The sequence below is a fragment of the Nematolebias whitei genome, chromosome 10 (genome assembly GCF_014905685.2).
Source record: "Nematolebias whitei isolate Nwh7 chromosome 10, NemWhi1, whole genome shotgun sequence".
NCBI classification, from domain to species: domain Eukaryota; kingdom Metazoa; phylum Chordata; class Actinopteri; order Cyprinodontiformes; family Rivulidae; genus Nematolebias; species Nematolebias whitei.
In genome coordinates, this window is record NC_056507.1 from 14,398,901 (window position 1) to 14,419,564 (window position 20,664).

General features: G+C 38.6%; 1 protein-coding gene across 1 annotated transcript; it reads right to left on the reverse strand.

Annotated features, from left to right (window-relative positions):
- Nucleotides 1-10,029: 10,029 nt before the first annotated feature.
- Nucleotides 10,030-17,935, reverse strand: e2f4 (E2F transcription factor 4). The gene is made up of 11 exons (XM_037682696.1): nucleotides 17,556-17,935; nucleotides 16,361-16,470; nucleotides 15,192-15,353; nucleotides 14,181-14,224; nucleotides 14,025-14,089; nucleotides 13,770-13,952; nucleotides 13,519-13,597; nucleotides 13,272-13,418; nucleotides 13,081-13,128; nucleotides 12,931-12,975; nucleotides 10,030-10,461 (listed from the first exon to the last, which is right to left on the reverse strand). The coding sequence occupies exons 1-11, from the start codon at nucleotides 17,718-17,720 to the stop codon at nucleotides 10,346-10,348; spliced, it is 1,164 nt and encodes a 387-aa protein (XP_037538624.1). The 5' UTR covers nucleotides 17,721-17,935; the 3' UTR covers nucleotides 10,030-10,345.
- Nucleotides 17,936-20,664: the final 2,729 nt, after the last annotated feature.

A 20,664-nucleotide genomic window follows, 5' to 3' on the forward strand; every position in this document is an offset into this window, starting at 1 on the left:
GGGCACCAGCGACCCCCTTGACCCAAAATGGAATAAGCGGGTAAAGATAATGGATGGATGGATGGATGTCTTCAGTAGAAAGAGAGAAACACGAAGAAATGATAAAGCTTCCAACATAAATCTCTAAAACACTATCTTCCTGTTTTACTGAGTATTTTTAGCTCGTCAAGTAAATCTGAGAAGGCTAGATCCCTTCTGTACAGACAGCATGGACTGTTCAGGTTTTTCCCTTCACATGTACACACACCACACACACACTTCCTCCCAAATATTCAGACAGCATTCCCAGAGGATACAGAAGTTGTTGTGCTTCTAACCCTCCCTCCCCCTTGTTCTCAAAGTCTCGATCCTGCTCCGCACACGGAAACAATATGGCCGTTTCTAAACTGCTCATTTATCACGCTGCTTGTTTCTGGTGTCATTAATAACCCCACCCAGCGCTTGATCTCATGATCACTTCCAGTTTTAAAAGGAAAGTTCACAGCGGGTTGTTATCCTACTACACCGGCTGATTCTGAGCTGTAGGAACATCATTATAGTTCTTATGACTGTTAGAGGTAGTTCCTCTTTTCTTGTGCGTCTGCACCACAAGGACTGTGACAGATTGTAGTTAATAGAAACACTTTAAAAAGCATTTTAAGTTCTTACTTCCAAATACAGCTTTCCTAGCATGAAGGAAGCTGTATTTAAAACAGCAAACACGGTGATTGATATCTGAAAGCTAAAAATAAAAAACTTGTACAACCCTAAATCCACCCCCAAAATTGAAATGCTATTTACAAAGAACCACAGTAATCAAAGTGTCAACTATGAAACTGTAAAATTTTTGGGGAAACAACATTTTAAATTTTATGGCTGCAAGACATTTTTAAAAAGTTGTGAAAGAGGGAACGAAAGGCTGTAAAAGTCTGTGATATGAATAAGAAACATCTGGAAGAACATTTTGCAAAAAGTATGGTTAATTGATAACAGGTAAGTAAGAAGACTGGATATAAAAAGAGCAGAAGTTCAGATGGGCAGAGGTTTAGCAGTCTGCAAAAACATGCACATGAGCAGTTTCAGAAAATGATCCACAACAAAAAAAGTGAGGGGGGGGGGAGAGACTTTAAATATCCTATCAGCTACAGTTTATAATTCAGAGAGATTTATTTGTCATACACACCACATGTGGTACATGAGGTGGGACGAAACGATGTACACATGGTCCCAGTTACATTCAACAAATATCACCAAAAGAGTTCAAGAATCTGGAGAACTCTCACAGTTCAGAAAAAAAGGCTTAAAGTCAATACTGGATGGTCTTGAACTTTGGGCCCTCAGGGGCCACTGCATGAAAAACAGGTCTGATTCTATCCTTGACATCACTGCGTGGGCTCAGGAATACTTCCACAAATTGTTGTCTGTAAACACTGTTCCCCATGTCATTCACAAGTGCTGGCTATGAAGAAGCCCTATGCAAACACCACCCAGAAACATGGTCATCTTTTCTGCATCAAAGCTCATTTAAAATGGACTGAGACAAAGTGGAAAACTGTTTGGTGGCCAGAAAAAAACTAAATTTGAAATAAAATTAAAAATGGGTGTGCTTTGCATGTGTTAAAAGCCTACTTTTGAGATTCCAACAGGTTGGCTTGAAACACAGCAGGGAAGGCTATTTACGGGACAGATCTGGTTGGCAGGCCATAGCCTGAGGAAGTCCTCTGGATGAGGGATGAAACATTTCTCACTTAAACTGGTCCAGGTGACACGATTTAACCTTTTTTGTTGTTCTAAATTAGATTTTTTTTTTAAATCACGTCCTCTGTATTAAAGAGGAGAGGGACCATTCAGTCTGTTATTGGTGCACAGTTCAAAAGCCAGTCTCTCTGATGATATGGGGGTGCATTAGTGTCTTTGGCACGGGCAGCTTGCACATCTGGAACGGCACCGTCAGTGCAGAAAAGTAAATAAAATTTTACAACAACACATGCTCTTATCCAGACATCGTTCCAGGGAAGGCCTCACATATTTCAGCAAGACAATACTAAACTGCATACAGCGTTCGTTACAACAGCGTGGCTGTGGAGCAGGAGTCCAGGTGCTGAACTGACCTGCCTGCAGTCCAGACCTCTCATCAACTGAAAACACTGGACGCATCATAGAAAGAAAAGTCTGGCAAAAAGACCCAGGACATGAACAGCTAGAATACTACACGAGACAAGAATGGTTTCTTCAAGACCTCCATCAGCTGGTCTCGTCAGTTCCTAATTTACAGCTTCCATTAAAAGAAGGTGTCCTGTCCTAACTTTTCTAAGATGTGTTGTTGCCATAAGATTATAAATAATTACCAAAAAATATACAGCTTCTTAATTTAAATATTTACTATGCTGGATAATGATCAAATATAGGTTTCATGAGATTTGCAAATCATCACATTTGGTTTTTATTGACATCAACTGTTGTGGAATTTCGGCAGCACGACGGCTCAGCGGTTAGCACTGTTGCCTCACAGCAAGAAAGTCCTGGGTTCAATCCCCAGTTGGACCTGGGGTCTTTCTAGGTGGAGTTTGCATGTTCTTCTCGTGCTTGTATGGGTTTTCTCCGGGTACTCCGGTTTCCTCCCACAGACCAAAAACATGCATGTTAGTCTGCCTTCAGGCCCAGGCCTCCCTTGGAAAAGAGATCTGTGATCTCAGTGGGATTTGCCTGATTAAATAAATGTTAATAACAATAATAATAATAAATTGAGGTTGCAAAAATAGATCATATCACCAACAATTCTTGACAAGTTTCTATAAATCTCAACAAATCGAAGGAAAAAAAAAAAAAATCCAACAACAGTACTGGAGCTGGAGAGCAACTGCTCTCTAATAAATAAGAACTGATTTGACAGCGTAAATCTTAAAGAGATTTGCCGGAATTGCAGGTTTATTCTGGAGAGGCTTATGAGTCAGTTAAGAGGCATGTGCAGCTTTAGCAACAACACAGACCACCTGTGGGGTTTGAAGCTGCCTGAGCTGTAGAACGATGAATGTCAAACCAAATCCATGTGTCTATTTATTCCCATACATGTCAAATGATTGCTTTGGATCCACAACAAAGATTTATTGTTGCATTGGTTAAACAAATAATCACAGATATTGCATACACTTGTTTCTTAAACCAGTTTTCCATCAATTAGCTTCAGTTTGGAAGCTGAAGCTAATTTAGGTCTGTTATTTTATAAAGCTTTTGTGTTAAATTACAGCTAAATGCTTTCTGCCATAATCTACTTTATTTACTTCAAATGAGAGATTAAGAAGTTTACTTTTGTCCACGTTTTTCAAATTAGTTTTAGGTGGGAGGGTGTGACTTGATCTGCATATCGATGATTAGACCAAAAAAAAGCAGCTGGAAGGTTGTAGCGGTTGTTGCTCTGAAGTATTATGGCACACCGTGCTAGCACAATGCCAATAACGAAAGACAACAGCAAGGAGAAGTTGTTGCTGCCCATCATACTGGAGAACATTTTAAAGAAATGTGAGTCAATTTCTCCCACACAGAAAAGTTATTTTACAAATGAAAAAAACAGTACATCCGATCTGCATCTGACCAAACCACAAGGTTTTATGAAAAACAACCTTTTGACAAATGTCAGTTTGGAGACATTTGGCCAAGACAAACATGTCAAATTAAATATCGAGAATTGTGATTAACTTTTTTTGTTCGTCTCTATTTCTTTAACTGGACAATCACAGAACCTATGCACCTTACAGTCAACAAACTTCTCAAAGTCAAACACATTAGGTCGAGAAAGATCAAACAGGAAAATGACGCACAGTTCAGGTTAATAAAGAAGACCTAATTTTCCCACACACTGCTTCTGCATTTAATTAAAAACTGACACTGCATATTGTCACGTCTGGGCCATCTGAGGTTTGTCTAAACTCAAGACATGCCTAAATTATGTCTCACCACATTTTCATATAAATACCTAACAGGTAATACAAATGATAAAAAAGTGGGGTTAAATTAAAGAATGAACATGATTTGAAAGAAAGCAAATTGCTTGACATCTTTCATGACAGACATTTAGACTAAAGATCATGTTTTGTTGAGAAATGGCAGAGATGTGACCGTTTCAGTCAAACGTTATGAGCATTCTCATACAATACTATGAGAAATATTAATACCGGTATGTGTTGTGAATAACTTCTAGCTACTACCACTTCTAATTTTAGCTTAATGTGTTTAAAATGTCCATTCACTGAAGTCCAGGAGACCTCCAGTACTTTAAATGAACTCTTGGTTCACCAGAGCCTGTCTGTGCACGTGTCTTGTGCAGCTCAGCTTGTGATGCCATTCTCCAGAAAGATGGATGATCAGACAACAAAGTGAAGCTGTTAGCAAAATAAAAGCATCAGTTAAACACATTTCACTTGCCTAAACGTAGCCTTAATTTGACGTTTTTGTTCATTTAACCAGTTTAAAAGGAATAGTTGATCAGAAGAAACATATTTCTTTCCTTTTAATGCAGAACAGACGAGATGAAGGAGGTTTTGCTTTAAAGAGGTTAACGACTGAAATGTGTGTGTCAGTCAGTCTGTACTTGTCTGTGCCTGCTCGCAATGTTTCCTAAGAAAGCTCAAACCACACCTTTTGCATGTCTGTATAGAAACAGAAGTGCTGATTTTAGAATCTGAAACACTCGCTAAAGTCAACGTAACCCTTTAAGATTAAGAACAACAGTTAATTAAGCTCATCATCTATAGTGATGCTAGCAGCATGAATATTTTGATTCTTTATTTTTCTGTACGGTTTTTGGCGGTCTTACCTACGGCACACTTTGTGCTGTTTTAGTCATTTTTATATTAAAATGTTCAGCTCACTGATCAAATAGGTGCTATAACTTATATATTAATTTTATCTATATTAATTTAATTTACAAACATTTTTCACAGAAATACATGAAAATAAAAAAACAACAACAAAAAAAACATTGCTCTCTGAAATCTGATTTAACTTCCACGCTCTGTTGTCTTTCCATGCTTTTAGCTTTTAGTTACCATTCAGCAACATTGACCTTTTAACTTGCCTTGTGCTACTTTTAGCTTTAAGCTGCCATTCTAGTATTTTTTTTTAATTTAGCTAGACTTTTTATGCTTTTAGCCAGCCTTCTTCTACATTTAGCTTATAGTTAGCTTTTTGACACTTTTAGTTGCTACTTTTAGCTTTAAGCTATCGGTCTGTAACTTTTAGCATTTTAGCTAGCCTTTTAGAGTTTTTAGCCAGTTGCTGTTACTTTTAGCTTCTAGCTAGCCTTCTGATGCTTTTGCTGCTTTTAGCTTCACATTACCATTCTGCTGCTTTCAACATTTTAGCTCAATACTAGCCTTTTAACATTTACTACTAATATAAGCTTCTAGCTAAACTTTTGATACTTTCTGCTAGGGTTTTGCTGCTAGTAGCTTTAGCTCATTCTGCCACTGTTAGCATTTTAGCTAGCCTTTTACAGTTTTTAATAGGAGTGCGCTGATAAATCGGCCCCGATTTCCTTATTTTTAGGAAATCGGCTGATACTTACATGAGAAACCAATTTTATATATATATATATATTTTGTTTTAACAACAATTGTCTGAACTTCATTTATATTTCAAAGCACTACCTCATGGCCAGTTAAAACAAGTTTGTATTGTTTCTAGGATATTGTTCAAGGGCATGTTTTTCAACAAAATAATATTGGAAAATTGAAGGTGCATTGGGACCTTATAACACCTGACAGTGTCCCTTATTAAACAAAATTGGAATCGGCAGGTCAGACTTTTTAGAAATCGATGATCGGCCAGAAAACTGCAATTGGTGCACCCCTAGTTTTTAACCTGACTTGCCTTTTGCTACTTTTAGCTTTGAGCTACCGTTTTGTTACTTCTAAGTATTTCAGCTAAGCGTTTTCTGCTTTATGCTAATATTGAGCTACTTTTAGCCTTTAAGTTGCCTAAAATGACATTTCTTTAGCTTACAATAAACAGAAGACGTGTACAAGCTTGATTTGTCGAGGTCAAGCTTACAGATCTTATTTTATCAAATCATTTGATTTATAACTTAAGTTAAAGGCCAAAGTAAACAAACAGGAACTACAAGTTGTTTACTTTTTTTTCTTCAAAACTTTAGTTTACAAATACATTTAAAATGTGCTGCTAATTTTATTTGCTGCGTTACAAACAAATCAATCAATTCAACAAAGGAATAAAAAGTTTCTGGGTAATTAATCTTGTTAAGATTTTGACTAAAACGGCTTATTAAAGTAGAGCTGTCAGAGCAGGCAGTTGTTCCATTCAGCATGGCTCTTTATAGTGTCACATGTCAATGAAAAGCTTCCTCTCTTCAAGACAGAGCTGCTGATATTTCACAACCTGGAAGCAAACCATGTCAAACGAAACCACATTCAGCAGCAGCAGCTGTCACTGTTTGCTTCATGAAAACCACAATCCGGCTGAGACCTTTTCATCAGTCTGCAGACCCCCTGGATTGACAGACCCAACTCATTGTGCGTGTGTGTGCGTGCGCGTGGGAGTATGGTTGGAGGGGGAGGATCTGAGCTGCCTGAAATTCCTGCCTTGACAGACACATTCAGTCATCCAAAGTCCTTATATGAAACTTTACAGTTATTACAATTAATTATCGTCCTTCTTGACGGAAAATGAGAGGACTCTGGTTTTGCACTGACATGTATTAAAAAAAAATAAACTGCACATAATTGTTCTGAACCGAAACACACATCTGCTTTTAAGTTAGTCCAGCCTGACTGATGCTTTGTGATGTTAGTATTATAACTGAGTCAGACGTAAAACATTAAAACAACGCCTAAATAAAGTATGGCTATCACCAAGAGTTGTGAAACAAATGTGGGTCAGCTGCACAGTTTTTTTTATTTTTCCTACCTGCCGAGAAAAGACAAGTCGAGCGAGGGCTGCTGTCCTGCAGGAACCGCCGCAATCAGAGCGAAAGCATTTCAAACAATCCTTTTCGTCTCCTTCAACATCAACAGAGTCGGTCCGTGAGGAGGGCTTATCTTATAAAAACATTTAAAGTGTTGACAAAGCTAAAATAAAACTTATTAAAACTTATTTTAAGGGGTGATTGATTGAGGAGAAAGAAAAAAAAAAAGATCCGGGTCGGTTTTGAGCCGTTTGAGCAGGTTTGTGTGTCAATTCCGGGTTTAGATTTCAGCTTCCTGTTACGTTATTTCAAAATAAAACATATTGAAGATGAAGGTCGCTTTTGGAAGGACACGGTTGCCGTCATTCTCAAAGTAAAGCTCGGTTCTACACTACTTACTCCATGGCACTTTAATAATGGAATAACTCTGACTTTATGCTCTTGATTATTTTATTTTTAGACTGCAATGAACCTTACGGTAATTTTACTTTGAAATAAAATTCGACAAAAAAAATGTAAAGATTATTCAGCATATTCTGAAATACTTCATGTTTCACCCACCTATGAAAAAACTTAATTTTGACAAAGTTCCGGGTCGGTCATTTTTGGTTACAGCTGCCCTCTGCTGTTCATTTATTAAAATAGTACTTGTTTTATTGTTAGTCCAAACTAAATAGGATGGTTAGATGGTGACATTACAGATTACTTTGTTTACACGGCCACACTTTATGCATCTGCTCCTCTGTGAAAATTACTCGTTTTCAAACAATAACATGCTTTCATAATAATAGGATACTTCAAAAACCATATTATAGAACCTTTCTTCTACTTGAGTTGAACTGATAAACTGCAATAAATTAGTAATAAACTGTAACCTGTGAAATGCTGCTTAACTCAGGGAACCAAGAAAACCAAACAGCACACAGATATTATCAAAAGGTTTATTTTGTGTCGTTTGACGCAACTACAGCTGGGCAATTCTGAGCCTGTTAAAAACAGTCTTCATGTTCAAGAGTCTTACGGATCAGCGAACACAGACAGGATTTGGTTTTGGTCCAGTAAAGGTGAGCTCCCTGGCTGCTGAGGATGAACAGCAACCAGTCTGTCCACAGTGTTGTTAAAGTGCAGCAAAGAGACAGAATGCTTGATCAAAAATTAGGGTTGTGTTAATAAATTCCTTTTAAGTTTAGCCCCCAGATTAATAGCCACAATCCTGCAAAACCATATCTAGGCAGTATAAAAAAATAAACACTATTCTATACAAGCAGTACATACTTTACATACATATACATCATCCAGGGCAAACTGAGATATTACACAGTGATGTTCCACAAGAAAACACTAAAGATGACAAGTGACATGAAACGAGTCCTGAACCACTAAACTCTGCACCCTGCAGAGAAAACAAGAACTGAAAGTGTGATGGCATATTTCCACCTAAAACAAACAAACAAAAAAACCTGGATAAAACAGAAATCAGTGCTACATATACAAAAAAAAAGAGAATATTTGACAACATAGTGAGTACATTAGCAGACTGAAGTTACATTTTTATTATAAATACAAACTTGGCTTTGTAGGTATTTGTACACAAACATTAGTTCAGACATTTTTAATGAAAGATATATTTGTGGTGGGGTTGTAAGCTATTCCTCTGACATAAACACAAGTTATATCAGTGCAAGCAAATCTGCAAGGTTCAAGAAAGGTTTTAAGGTGAAAAAGTCATAAAAAATGACAATGATTAATTTTTTTTTTACACGTGTTAATCAGCAGGAATGTTAAAATGACCAGATTCAAATCACCTTTTAAAATGTTCTAGACACAGACTTAATGCTGTTCCAGGACACCTAGAAAACCCATTAAAACAGTTTTAAATGGTTTAAAATGACTAAATTTTTAAAAATAAAAATGAATGTGAAATTATTCTATAATTTTCTCATGAACTCTGTAGATTTTTGGTTTGTGGTTTAAATTGTTCTTCTAATTCTTTCTCACAGTGGGACGCAACACATCACTGAAAGGTTTGGTTATAAATCACAGATTTACAATATTTTAAAGTCATGCAAACAGGAACTTGAGCATGGCATTAATTTGCAAAATATCACTTTGTGTTAGAAATGGAGTTATTAATTAAGTAATGGTCTTGTGTGCTGGAAATACAAAAAATATATTCTCTATGTACATGAGGAGTGCATAATTACCCAGCTGTATTTGAACTTGAAGCCACCTGACTTCTGACCTGATTGAAAAAGGGGTTCCACGTTTTGTTTATATACATTTTTTCCCAGACATCTGACTCAAGTTCAGAGATAAATCAGTACAAAAGAAAACTCACAAGCATACAACCACACACACACCATGTATACACACATTCAAAAACATGGGAAAGCTGATATACAAGCACAATTCTTTGTATACAAGAATCCAAAAATATAATTCTGACTTGTCCTGATGCTGCTCAATAATCCAGGTAGATCAATCTTACAAGGCTGAGTCAGGCTCTCTGGACAGATTCTAATTTGGTGAAACGTTTCTTTTTTTTTTATCCAAGACTCCTTCAGTCTGAGGTGCTGCAACAGACTTAGTCTTATAAACAGCACCTTCTCATAGTGGACCAACCAGTTGGATGGTGGCAACCAGAACTAGTTGTTCACATGCAAAAGGAGGATTATCAGCCTAATGCTTGTAATAACAGCATTATAGTGTTTGTGGGGGGGTACAGCTGGACACATCCAATTATCAGGCCAGGACTCTGTGGTCTACACTCATCTCCAGGCCAGCGGTCGGTCTTCCAGGGATGAAGATGTTCACATCCTTGATAGAAAGGAATGATGGTTTAAGAGAGGAGTAAAGGAGGCCATCTTTGTGAAGAGAACTCGTCCATTGTTAAACGGGGTGGAGGCCTCCGTGTTCAGCTGTCCCCCTCTTACAATGCTGTTATTGCTAGTATCACTCAGTCCTCTGTGAATAGCAAGCAACCATCAGGGCACTAATGATCTACTGTTAGGCTGATGGTCCTCCTTTTACATGCGAACAACTAGTTTCGGCTGTCACCAGCAAACTGGTAGATCCATTATGAGAAGGTGCTATTTATAATACTGTTTGTTGTAGCTCCTCAACCTGAAGAAGTTTTTTGAATAAAAGACTAAATGTTTCAACAAAGAATCCATCCAGAGGACCTGACTCAACCTTTTTAGATAACTCTTTTTTCCCTTAGAAAAGATGAACGTAAAATGTTTTTTTCCCTCGCTTGTTTTTCAGAACATTGAGCTTTTTGTCTGAGTTCAGCTTGAGCTCACGATGCAGCAGTGTCCATAAAATGCTCAGCAGATCAGGGTAATCTTCGTGCCCCTTCTCATAATCACTGTCAGGGGGTGGGGGAGCCTTGAAGGAAATGAGGGTGGATAAACATATTTGGGCAGCTGTTTTTAACCAAACTTTGTGTCAAAGGTTGAGAATGGGCACATCAAAGAGGTCACAAAGGCCTTCAGTCTCATCCAGGTTGTAAATGTAGTCATGGTCACTGGGTGGTGGAGACAGACGAAGAAGAGGCGAGAACACTGGGGGTAAAACAAAAACAAAGAGATGATGAATTATGCAGGATGGTAAAAGACTTCCGGTAATTTATTGTATTTAAAACCTTAACATTCATAAAGGAAGATCCAGTTTACACGACGCGTTTTTTTGAGTGAAACCACAGCTTTTCTGCTGCGGTTCAGCTGTTCATTTACACGACAACAGCCCTCGTTCTCTCTGAAACCAAAGATTTCTGAATCCAAATCTCAAAGTGGAGATTTTCAGGGGAACCCCTCGCTGAGGTGTGAAATGCTACGCAAGCTTTAACATTTTTATTTGAGCCTTTATTTATACAGGTAGACTCATTGAGTCACGAGGACCCATTTTCAAGAGAGACCTGTTTAGGAGCAGTTGGTGGGGGTTAAGGGCTTTGCTCAAGGGCCCAGAGTGAGGCAAACGAGTGTGGAGGCAGGTGTGGGTGTTTCACCTTTTCCACTCACATTTTGATGTTGTCGGTCTGGGGAGTCAAACCGGCGACCCTCCAATCACAGGCCCACCTTCTCTAACCTCTGCACCACCACAGTGTAAAGTGTGAAGTCACATGCACACTACAGGCAGCTGCAGTCAAAAGTTTTTTTGCACAAACACCAGTCATAATAAATGGCAGAGAGCAGAGTGATTTTGTGCTACTCACCCTTTTCCAGCATGTAGGAACAAAACTAAGAAAATCCAGGGTCCAAAGAGACGTTAAGTGTATATATTATATATATTGAACGTAACTGTGATCATGCATGAACAATGAATGCAGCTGGGCCTGGCACAGGGCTGCCATATAAATTTTAAATGTCTTATTTACCCCCTCCTTTTCTGTCCACATGCAACCCTAACAACCCTAACATGCACGAAGCACCTCTCTAGGGAGGCGCCCAGGAAGCATCCTTACCAGATACCTGAACCACCTCAACTGGCTCCTCTCGATGCGGAGGAGCAGCGGTTCTACTCTGAGTCTCTCCCAGATAACTGAACTTCTCACCCTATCTCTAAGGGTGAGTCCAGCTTCCCTGCGGGGGAAACTCATTTCAACCGCCTGTATCCATGATCTCATCCTTTTAGTCACCTTTTAGAGTTTGTGGCCATAGAAACAGAGAGCTTCACCTTACAGCTCAGCTTCCTTTTCACCACAATGGACCGGCGTAGAATCCACAATACTTCAGACGCCACACTAATCCGTCTGTCAATCTAACGCGCCATTCTTCCCTCACTCGTGAACAAAACTTTGAGATACTTGAACTCCTCCACCTGAGGCAGAAACTCACCCTCGACCTCAAGAAAGCAATTCACCCGTTTCTGACTGAGGACTGTGGCCTCAGATTTGGAGGTGCTGATTCTCATCCCATCCGTTTCACCCTCGGCTGCGAACTGCTCCAGTGAGAGCTGAAGATCACGGCACGATGACACCAACAGGATCACATCATACGCAAATAGCAGAGTTGGAATACTGAGGTCACCGAACCAGACTCCCTCTGAAATTTGTCCAGTTTCATGAGATATTTTGTCAACAGCTACAGACAACCAAACACACGCACAGACACGGACACAAAACATTATTTGCTTTAAACAGCAGGCAATAAATACAGAAACATAATGATTTCTTGCGGACGACACCATAGTGGTGGAGCTCATCAGTGCGGATGAGTCCGCCAACAGGAACGAGGTGGAACAACTGACTGCTCGGTGAAGGGGGAACAATCTGCTCCTCAACACCTCAAAGACTAAGAAGCTGATCATCGACTTCAGGAAACAAAAAATGGTGGTCCTGATTATAAGCAGAGTCAGTGTGGAGAGAGAAGGTGGCCACTGTTTCCTGGGAGTCCACATTGAGGGGAATCTGACCTGGAGCATGAACACCTCTGAGCTGCTGAAAAAGATCCCGCAGAGACTGTACTTCCTGAGAGTGCTCAGGAGGAACAACAGCACCCAGAGACTGCTGGTGTCTTTCTACCGATGCTCCACAGAGAGCATCTTAACCTACTGCATCACTGTGTGGCATCTTAGCTGCACAGTGGCTCAGAGGAAAGTGCTCCAGAGAGTTATCAACACAAGCCCAGAAGATTGTGGACTATCCTCTTCTCTCACTGGAAGATCTACACAGTTCCCACTGCAGAGAAAAAGCCCACAATATCTTAAAGGCCACGTCTCACCCTGGACATATGTTTGAACTGTTACCATCAGAGAAAAAGTACAGATCAATCAAGACAAGAACAAACAGATTTAAAAATAGTTTTTATCTGTCAGCCGTTACTGAACTTAACAAAAACGGTTATAAGAACTGGATAAGTGCAAGAAAGGACAACTTGTGTAATATCAATCTGCTTGTGTTGCACATTTTGAGTGTTTAAAATATTTTGTTGTATTTAGGTGCCATGACAATAAAATTCTATTCTTCTATTCTATTTTGTAATAATGTGACTGTTCCTATCATCAGCTTTGCTAACAGTGTTAAACAAATTTACCTTCTGATGACATCAAGTCCTCTAACAGATCCCCACTCATGATTTCTGTAAGAAAAGAAAAAGACATGTTGCATGAAAACCTTCTTTTTTAAAACATAACCTATAAATAGTGCTCAATCATGCAGTTTGCTAAAGACTAAAAATGTTTACCTTTTGTTGGATCAAACATTTCAGAAAGCTCTTTGGAAAAGTCCAATACTAAAAAGAAACAAGGAGAAACATTAAATGTTTGTATTGCTCTTTTTGTAATAAAACAAACAGTTAAATCTGCTAACAAGGCTTTGAAAATAAAAATTCAAAATGCAAATTAACTGAGAGCTCTAGGAAAGTGTAACGCTCACATTCAGAAGGATTTGATTTAATTGGTTCAAAGGCTGCAGAGGCAGAGGAAGCAGCAGATCCGTCTAACGAGGCAGACGACTGTAGTTGTTGAGGAACAGCAGCTGGTGTTTCTGTTGGAATACTGGGAGGAGTGGTGCTTGTTGCCTCTGAAACAAAGCCACCACGATACAATCAGAAAATAAGATTTCACAATATTACAACCTTTTTCTTTTTGAGTTGCATCATCAGGACTTTCACACTTCCTACCTTTTGTCTGGATGGCTGCAGAAGCTGGTGTTGTGGCAGGAGTTGGTTTTGTGGCAGTGGCTGGAGTTGCTTTGGGGACCTGAAGGATAGGAGGGATTGTATGAAACAAACAACAACAAAAACCTACAAAAGTTGGCAACATTCAAGTTTAATTTGATGTTTTATACAAAATGTCCAAACGTCTATTTGGCTTTCTGTAATCCTGAAGTACTTCAAACAACACTTTCATGAGGATCTCAGAATATTGTGACCTGTGAGGCAGAAGTGGGCAGCTGAGAGGTAGGTGCTGGTAGCTTTTGAAGGACGTCATCTGGAGGCGGGACGGGCAAAACGACTGGAGAGGCACTGGAAGGGTCCTTGTTGACCAATAAAACCTCAACGGGACCAGTGGTACTTTTAAGACGGATCTGGTATTTCCTTTGTCCGTTGAGAGCCTACACAAACGCACTTAATTGTGACATAGTCTAAATTACAGCTGGACCAAACTGTACATCCAGAATACTTACAGCTTCTGGTACGGGCACCTCTAGTTGTGTTCCTACTGGAGCACGAATAGCTAGGAGGGTGTCACCTGTACACAACAAAGAGGTGACAGGTTAAAGTTGCATTTAAAACAGACAAGACTTGGGCTTTAATCAAATTAAGCATGTGGAAATAATTACCTTTAAAAGCTCCACAGAGGTCTTCATGTTTTACAAATGCCATTGTATGAACGTGTTAAGGGTTCATCTCAAAGAACAATCTCAATCGGATCCCTAACGAAATATTTCAACAGTAAAGTTATGACTAAAAGCTATTTTATACTGAGGATGAAACATGAACATGAAAGTTCACTATAACTTTTTTAAAGCACACGTCTTATACTCGAGGCAAAGACGAGAAAACAAAATCAAGCTAAGCTTCGATATCTGATTCTAGCAATTACTGAAAACTTATACAACTGGGTTTTTTTTTTACAGCACATGTAGTATTCTCTGTAATTTAAATGTAAATTTGACAAGAGTGCCCCTTCAGATGACCAGCGTGTCTGACAGAGCAGGCAGAGTAAATCGACATGTGCCAAAATTAGCCCTATCACTTGTCAGGTACCAAAAGTTAGGTTTTATTTATCCTGATTTTTTTATTTAACAGAGAACATTGATTGCCCGTTCTGTGCAGGAATAAATAACAGGCATAACAAGAATATAGAGATAATAGTACATATTATGGAGTACTCATGTGTACCCCCACACACACTTTTATTTGTTTTAAACTATTGTTTTTAACTGCTACTTATAACCCTTGCACATTTTCTAGTGTTCCTTCATAGCAAACTAACTTATTTTTGGTGATGTTTAGGTAAAAATTCAATGATGCTGAAAAAATATATATTTTTTGGACAGGATTATTAAAGTTTCTATGTTTCTATCTATCTTTCTGTATGCTCATTAAATCTAGAAATAATGTATAAACAAAGTGAACTTGAAAAATATTGTTTTTTCTTCAAAGTTTTGCTTAGTCACTCAAATTCTCGTTCCAGCACCAGTTTATATAGACTGGATCTGACCAAGCAGCAGAGACTAGTAGATCTACTAGTTATTACTTGTGATTTTTAACACTTCATAGAGTAATTTTGTGGGACAAATTATTTCTGGGACAAAAATAAGAACCCACTCGGGGGCCGTTAAGGATATGGGCTGTTGTTGGAGTCGTCTGTGACATTCTTGATGCTTTGTTGGACCCAGACTCTCTGCTGGTCCAGCTCGTGTTCCCGGAGAGCCAAGTCATCCAGCTCGGCCTTCAGATCAATCAGCTTATCAGCGATCTCCCTGGTGTTGCAGCCTGGACCTACACCCCTGAAACACATCAGTAAACATCTGGTCAGGCGCCGACAGCAAGCAAAGATAAGTTTACACACTCGAGATCAACCCTGATGTTTTCTATTTAAATTTACAATTTGATACAACACTGATATTCACCATGTCTGTTGGCCACTAATAGAACAGACCTCTAATATGAATTTAGAAAAAAATTGGACGGAGCTTTTAGAAAATTATGAATGGGTTATTAGATTTTATTATATTAAGACACATTATGCGTAATACCAAGAAATTAGATATGTTTTTGCAAATCCGACCATTTTCTAATAATGGCAAATACACAAGTCACAAAGTATTTAATTTATACTGCTGTTTAGATCAAACAGAGCATAGTCTAAATATGACATGCTATGAACCCTACATCATGTTTGGGCTCATTAAAACAAGCTACTGCCCGACAGGTTCACGGTAGTGAACTTGGTCTACTCCAGTTATGACAAAGAAAAATGTGTTCACAATTTTAAGCAATGGAAATAACCTCGTGGTTTGAGGTTACTTCTGTTGCAAAATTTACAAACTAGCATAATTTTGCAATGTAACTGAGTTGATGTTTGTTTTTTTACATCACACTCAGAACAAAGTTTGTTACTGTGCAAACAGCACTTGAGAAACTGAGCTGAATTGTGTTCTCAGGCATTTCTCTAAGGCTGAAATATGAGTGTGACACGGGATGTTATTAATATTAATTACCATTGGGGACAGCTACAAATGCCCTAGACACAAAAATCAAGACAAAAGCAAATGATCATGCCTGGTTGACTGTTAGTATGACTGTACGTGAAAGAACATATAACAGAGAGGTGGCACAAGGGTGCCAATTTGTAAAATAGGATATCAATTTTAGCATTATTTTCTAGCTGTCTTTCTAATTAGTAATATTGCTTACCATAATTCCACCCACTCTTTAAATGATATGGCTCAAGATGTGACTACTTAGGATTATTATAATTCTGTAAAAAAAAGAGAAATAAATGTCAACTTACTTCCACTGGATACTGTTCTTAGACTTTTTCTCTATCAGACCAATTCCTTCCAGGACATTAGTGATGTCGTATATACGCCGTTTCTGCCGCACAGCCAGGGTGTCTGCAGCCTACAAACATGACAAACACAACAAATGTACAGTGAGCAGAATAAAACTTCTCTCTTTGTGTACTTGTACATAAAAAGTTAAATACTGAATGTCTCTATCCTCGCTAACAGCTTTTCTGCATCCAAAAAAACTACATAAAAAAAAAACAAATTTGGGTGTCGCATAAGACGACGTCCTTCCCTGCCAAAACTCTTTGTCTAAAAAGATAATAACAGCATGCCCAGCGCTGATAAGTCAGTTTCTTTCTCTTTTTTTTCAAAAGGCTGAATGAAAGAGAAATAAAGAAGTTAGACTGTCTGGTTACTTATTATTTACAAACAACATTACAACCATCAATGTCAGCAACCAGTAAGTCTGACATCACGAGGAGGAATAAATCATATATACTATTAACAAATAAGCAGTATAATAGCAAGTACTGGTAAAAAAAAAAAAAGGATGCACATGTATTTTAAGGTGTTTATATTTATGTAATAATTTGTCAAGTGCCTTCCTATGCGATCTGAAGCATCTGAGAGCAATTATTTGAAAGTACAAGTATTTGTTCTCAGTATTTTTATTATTACAGTATAATCTCTACTTGTACAAGTACAGCATGATGCATCTTAAGAGTGCATTATGAAGAACAAAAGCATTAGGGTAATTATGGATAACTAATTTGATGAAAGCACGTTGTTCAGAGACAAAAGCAATATCAGTCAGAAAAATAAAACTAAAAACCTGCTCAAGTGTGGAGATCCAGTATATGTATTACTAACTAGTAATAGTAACTAACGACAAAGGTTGACCCACTTTTTGAATCTGCAGGGGGCAGTCTGAAAAAAGTTGGCCGGTATTGTTTTCAAAGTTCTTTTTTACGTCTACAATCAGCCCTCGTGTAAGAAAGATTTTAAAAAGTATCATAACACCATAGTAAACGTGAATAAGAATGTAACACGGGTGTATAATAACTACAGAGCTACATGCTAACCGGTTAATCGATTCAAATTAGCCTGACACAGCTAAGCTAACAGGCTAGCGAAAGTGCATGTAACTCAGTCTGACATGTGCTAGCTAACAACAAAGACTCTGGGCTGAACACTCACAGCTTTCAGATCCAGCACTCCGTCCTTCGCCTCCTGTAGCAGGGTCACAAACTTGGTCGTGAGCAGTCCCAGGCTCTTTTCGTGCCTGCTCGGCGTCTGCGGCTGCAGCGAATCCCCCGCAGCTCCCGGGTCGCCTCGGTTACTGGCCGACTCCAGCTCCATCATTGCTCGGGGACCAGCTCCGCACTTCTTCCCCTCACTTTCCCGTCCCCAACCAGACAGCCAGCGAGCCCAGGACAGCGTGCTCCACTACCGTGATTGAAATGCACCACCGTCCCGGAGATGGTGCTTGTGAATCTGCGTGGCTTGTATTTTTATGGTTCCCCAAATCGAGCCGAAAAGCGATGAGCGCTGTAATAATTCAATGAGCGAGTGGTGGAGAGCCGTTGGCCACGCGATGTATGACGGGACGGATCAAGGGAGGGAGCGTCAAAGAAGTTTTAGTCCGTAAAAAACGTAAAACAAAACAAAAACGGCTATATAGCTAGATATTTTTTCCCATGTATTTACAAATTGTATATATTAATTAAAGATGATTAAATATTTTGGGTTGTATAGTTTACTTTCCCTGCAGTAAAATTTGATTTATGCGTATTTAATTGGAGCACAAAGTTTCACACGAACCCTAATCTACTCAAATTTGAGGAAAACACGCACAAGAGTACAAGCACCGGCATTGCACGCACGCCTACGCGCATGTCTGCGTGTATTGTAAGCATTTAAATATGTAAACATTGTAATTACGTTTCATAGTTATACTGATTCTAATGTTAATTTTTGAATCATTATGTTTTAATTTTAATTAAATCATTTGACTCTATACCGACTGGACTTTTTCTTTTCTTTTCTTTCTTTCTTTCTTTCTTTCTTTCTTTCTTTCTTTCTTTCTTTCTTTCTTTCGCACTGCATGCTGGGGGTTGGTGGAGGAGCGTGTGGTGAGTGGACTGAGAGATTGAGAATCTTCTAACTCGGTTTTTCTATCCCTTTTGGGTTTTGTTTTCTGGTTGTTCTTTAATTATTGTGGTTGTGGATGTAGATTAAGTGTAAGTGGTGACGATTTAGTGCGTAGAACCGGCATTTTGCTTTTTAGTGCAAAATGCCGGAAATGGATTTGACCACACTTACGAGGCAACACGGTTTGAAGATTATACCTAATAGTCCCACGTTAACGGTGGAGGATTGTAGTTTGGCGGTGGGAGAAGTTGTGGGTTTTAGCAGCATTAAATCTGCGGCTCGGATGAACAGCGCTGTGGTCATTTTTGTTGATAGTGTAGATAAGGCAAACACAGTGATTGAAAAAGGCATTGTTGTGAATGATGTGTTTTTGTCTGTTTCTCCGTTGAGTTCTCCTGCTAAAAAAGTCACCATTGCTAATATACCTCCGTTCATCAGTGATGAATTGTTAGTGAGAGAATTGTCTCGACATGGAAAAATAGTTTCCGCCATCAGGAAAATGTCGTCGGGTTGCAAGTCACCGCAGTTAAAACATGTTGTTTCACATAGAAGACAAGTTCTTATGATTCTGAACAAGAAGGATGAGGATCTGAGCTTAGTTCTTAATGTGCGAGTGGACGACTTTGATTACTCTATTTATGTCAACTCGGGCACTTTGGTGTGTTTTGGTTGCGGGAAAGTTGGTCACTTGGTTCGGGCGTGTCCCGGGAAAAATCTCCCTCTGGAAAACTTGGCGCAAACTGCAGTTAATAAAAGCGTAAATTTAACGAAACAAGTTGCAACTACAGATTCAGGGAGCGCAGAGACAGAAGAAGTGGAAGGGCATACATCTGAGAGAAATGCTCACAGTGAGGAAGAAGTGAAGGAAAGATGTGCGCTAGACGATGAAGAGCAAATCCTGCAGAACCAGAACGATTCACAGGAAAGGCAGAAAGAAAACGATGTGGAAGGACAAAATCCCAGTTTAGTAAAGTCTGATCAGACAAATATGAATACTGAGGAAATAGAGGATGTGGGAAACAGTCAAACACTGGAGGAAGTTGGTTTAGAAACGTCTTTAAAGAGGAAATTTTCTGAAGGCCTGATTGGTTCTCAAATTGAAAATGAAGAAAGAGATAAAGAAATGGTATGTTCAGGAGAAGTTCTAGAGTCCGAGAGTATTCTGGATGAGGAGGAGGAGAAGGAGGATGAAGGTGAAGATGAAGGTTGGACTGAAGATAGTTTGGCCAGTTCATCTAGTAAATCCTTTGTTCGTAGTCAAAATAGAAAAGGTTATGGTGTGGAAAATGTTAAACATTTTTTGAAAGTTACAAAGAACATGAAAAATGTAAGAATAGAGGATTTCTTTCCTGACAAAAAACTTTTTCTTGAATATGTGAGATCCCAGTTGAGCAATAAAAAAAAAGGGGGATATAATGACAAAGAAGTTTACCGGTTAAAGAAATTGATCGGAAAACTTAGGCAAGAATTTAACAATGATGATGAGCTTGAAGTTTGATACATGTATGCATATTCTGTTAGTGTTTTTTCTTTCACCTTTGGTTATGAGCATTTTCAGAGTTTCTACATTAAATCTGAATGGAGCCAGAGATGTGATGAAGAGAATTAGTGTGTTTGAGTTAATGAATTTAAAACATATAAATGTATTGATGGTACAAGAAACACACAGCGATCGGTCAATTGAGATAGATTGGCGGAGAGAATGGGGAGGGGAAATTGTTTTGAGTCATTTAACTCAGGCCAGTGGGGGAGTTGCAATTCTGTTCTCAAAAAATTTTCTTCCGGTGTCTTTTCAGTTTGAGGAAGTAATCAAGGGTAGGTTATTGGTAGTGAAAGCGAAATACGAGTGTTTTAATATTATTTTTGTTAATGTTTATGTTCCAAATGTTAGACGAGAGAGAATTCTTTTTTTACGTAAACTTGAAGATGTTCTATGTAAATGTGACACAGATGATTTTCTTTTTTTGGGTGGAGATTTTAACTGCACAGAAAATGATCAGTTGGATAGAAATCATTTTGAACCTCATCCGGCTTCAACAAGGCTATTAAAACATTTGATTGATTTATTTTCTTTGGTTGATGTTTGGAGAGAAATGCATACTGATAATTTACAATATACATGGGCTAGAAACACAGATAAGTCTTTTTCTGCAGC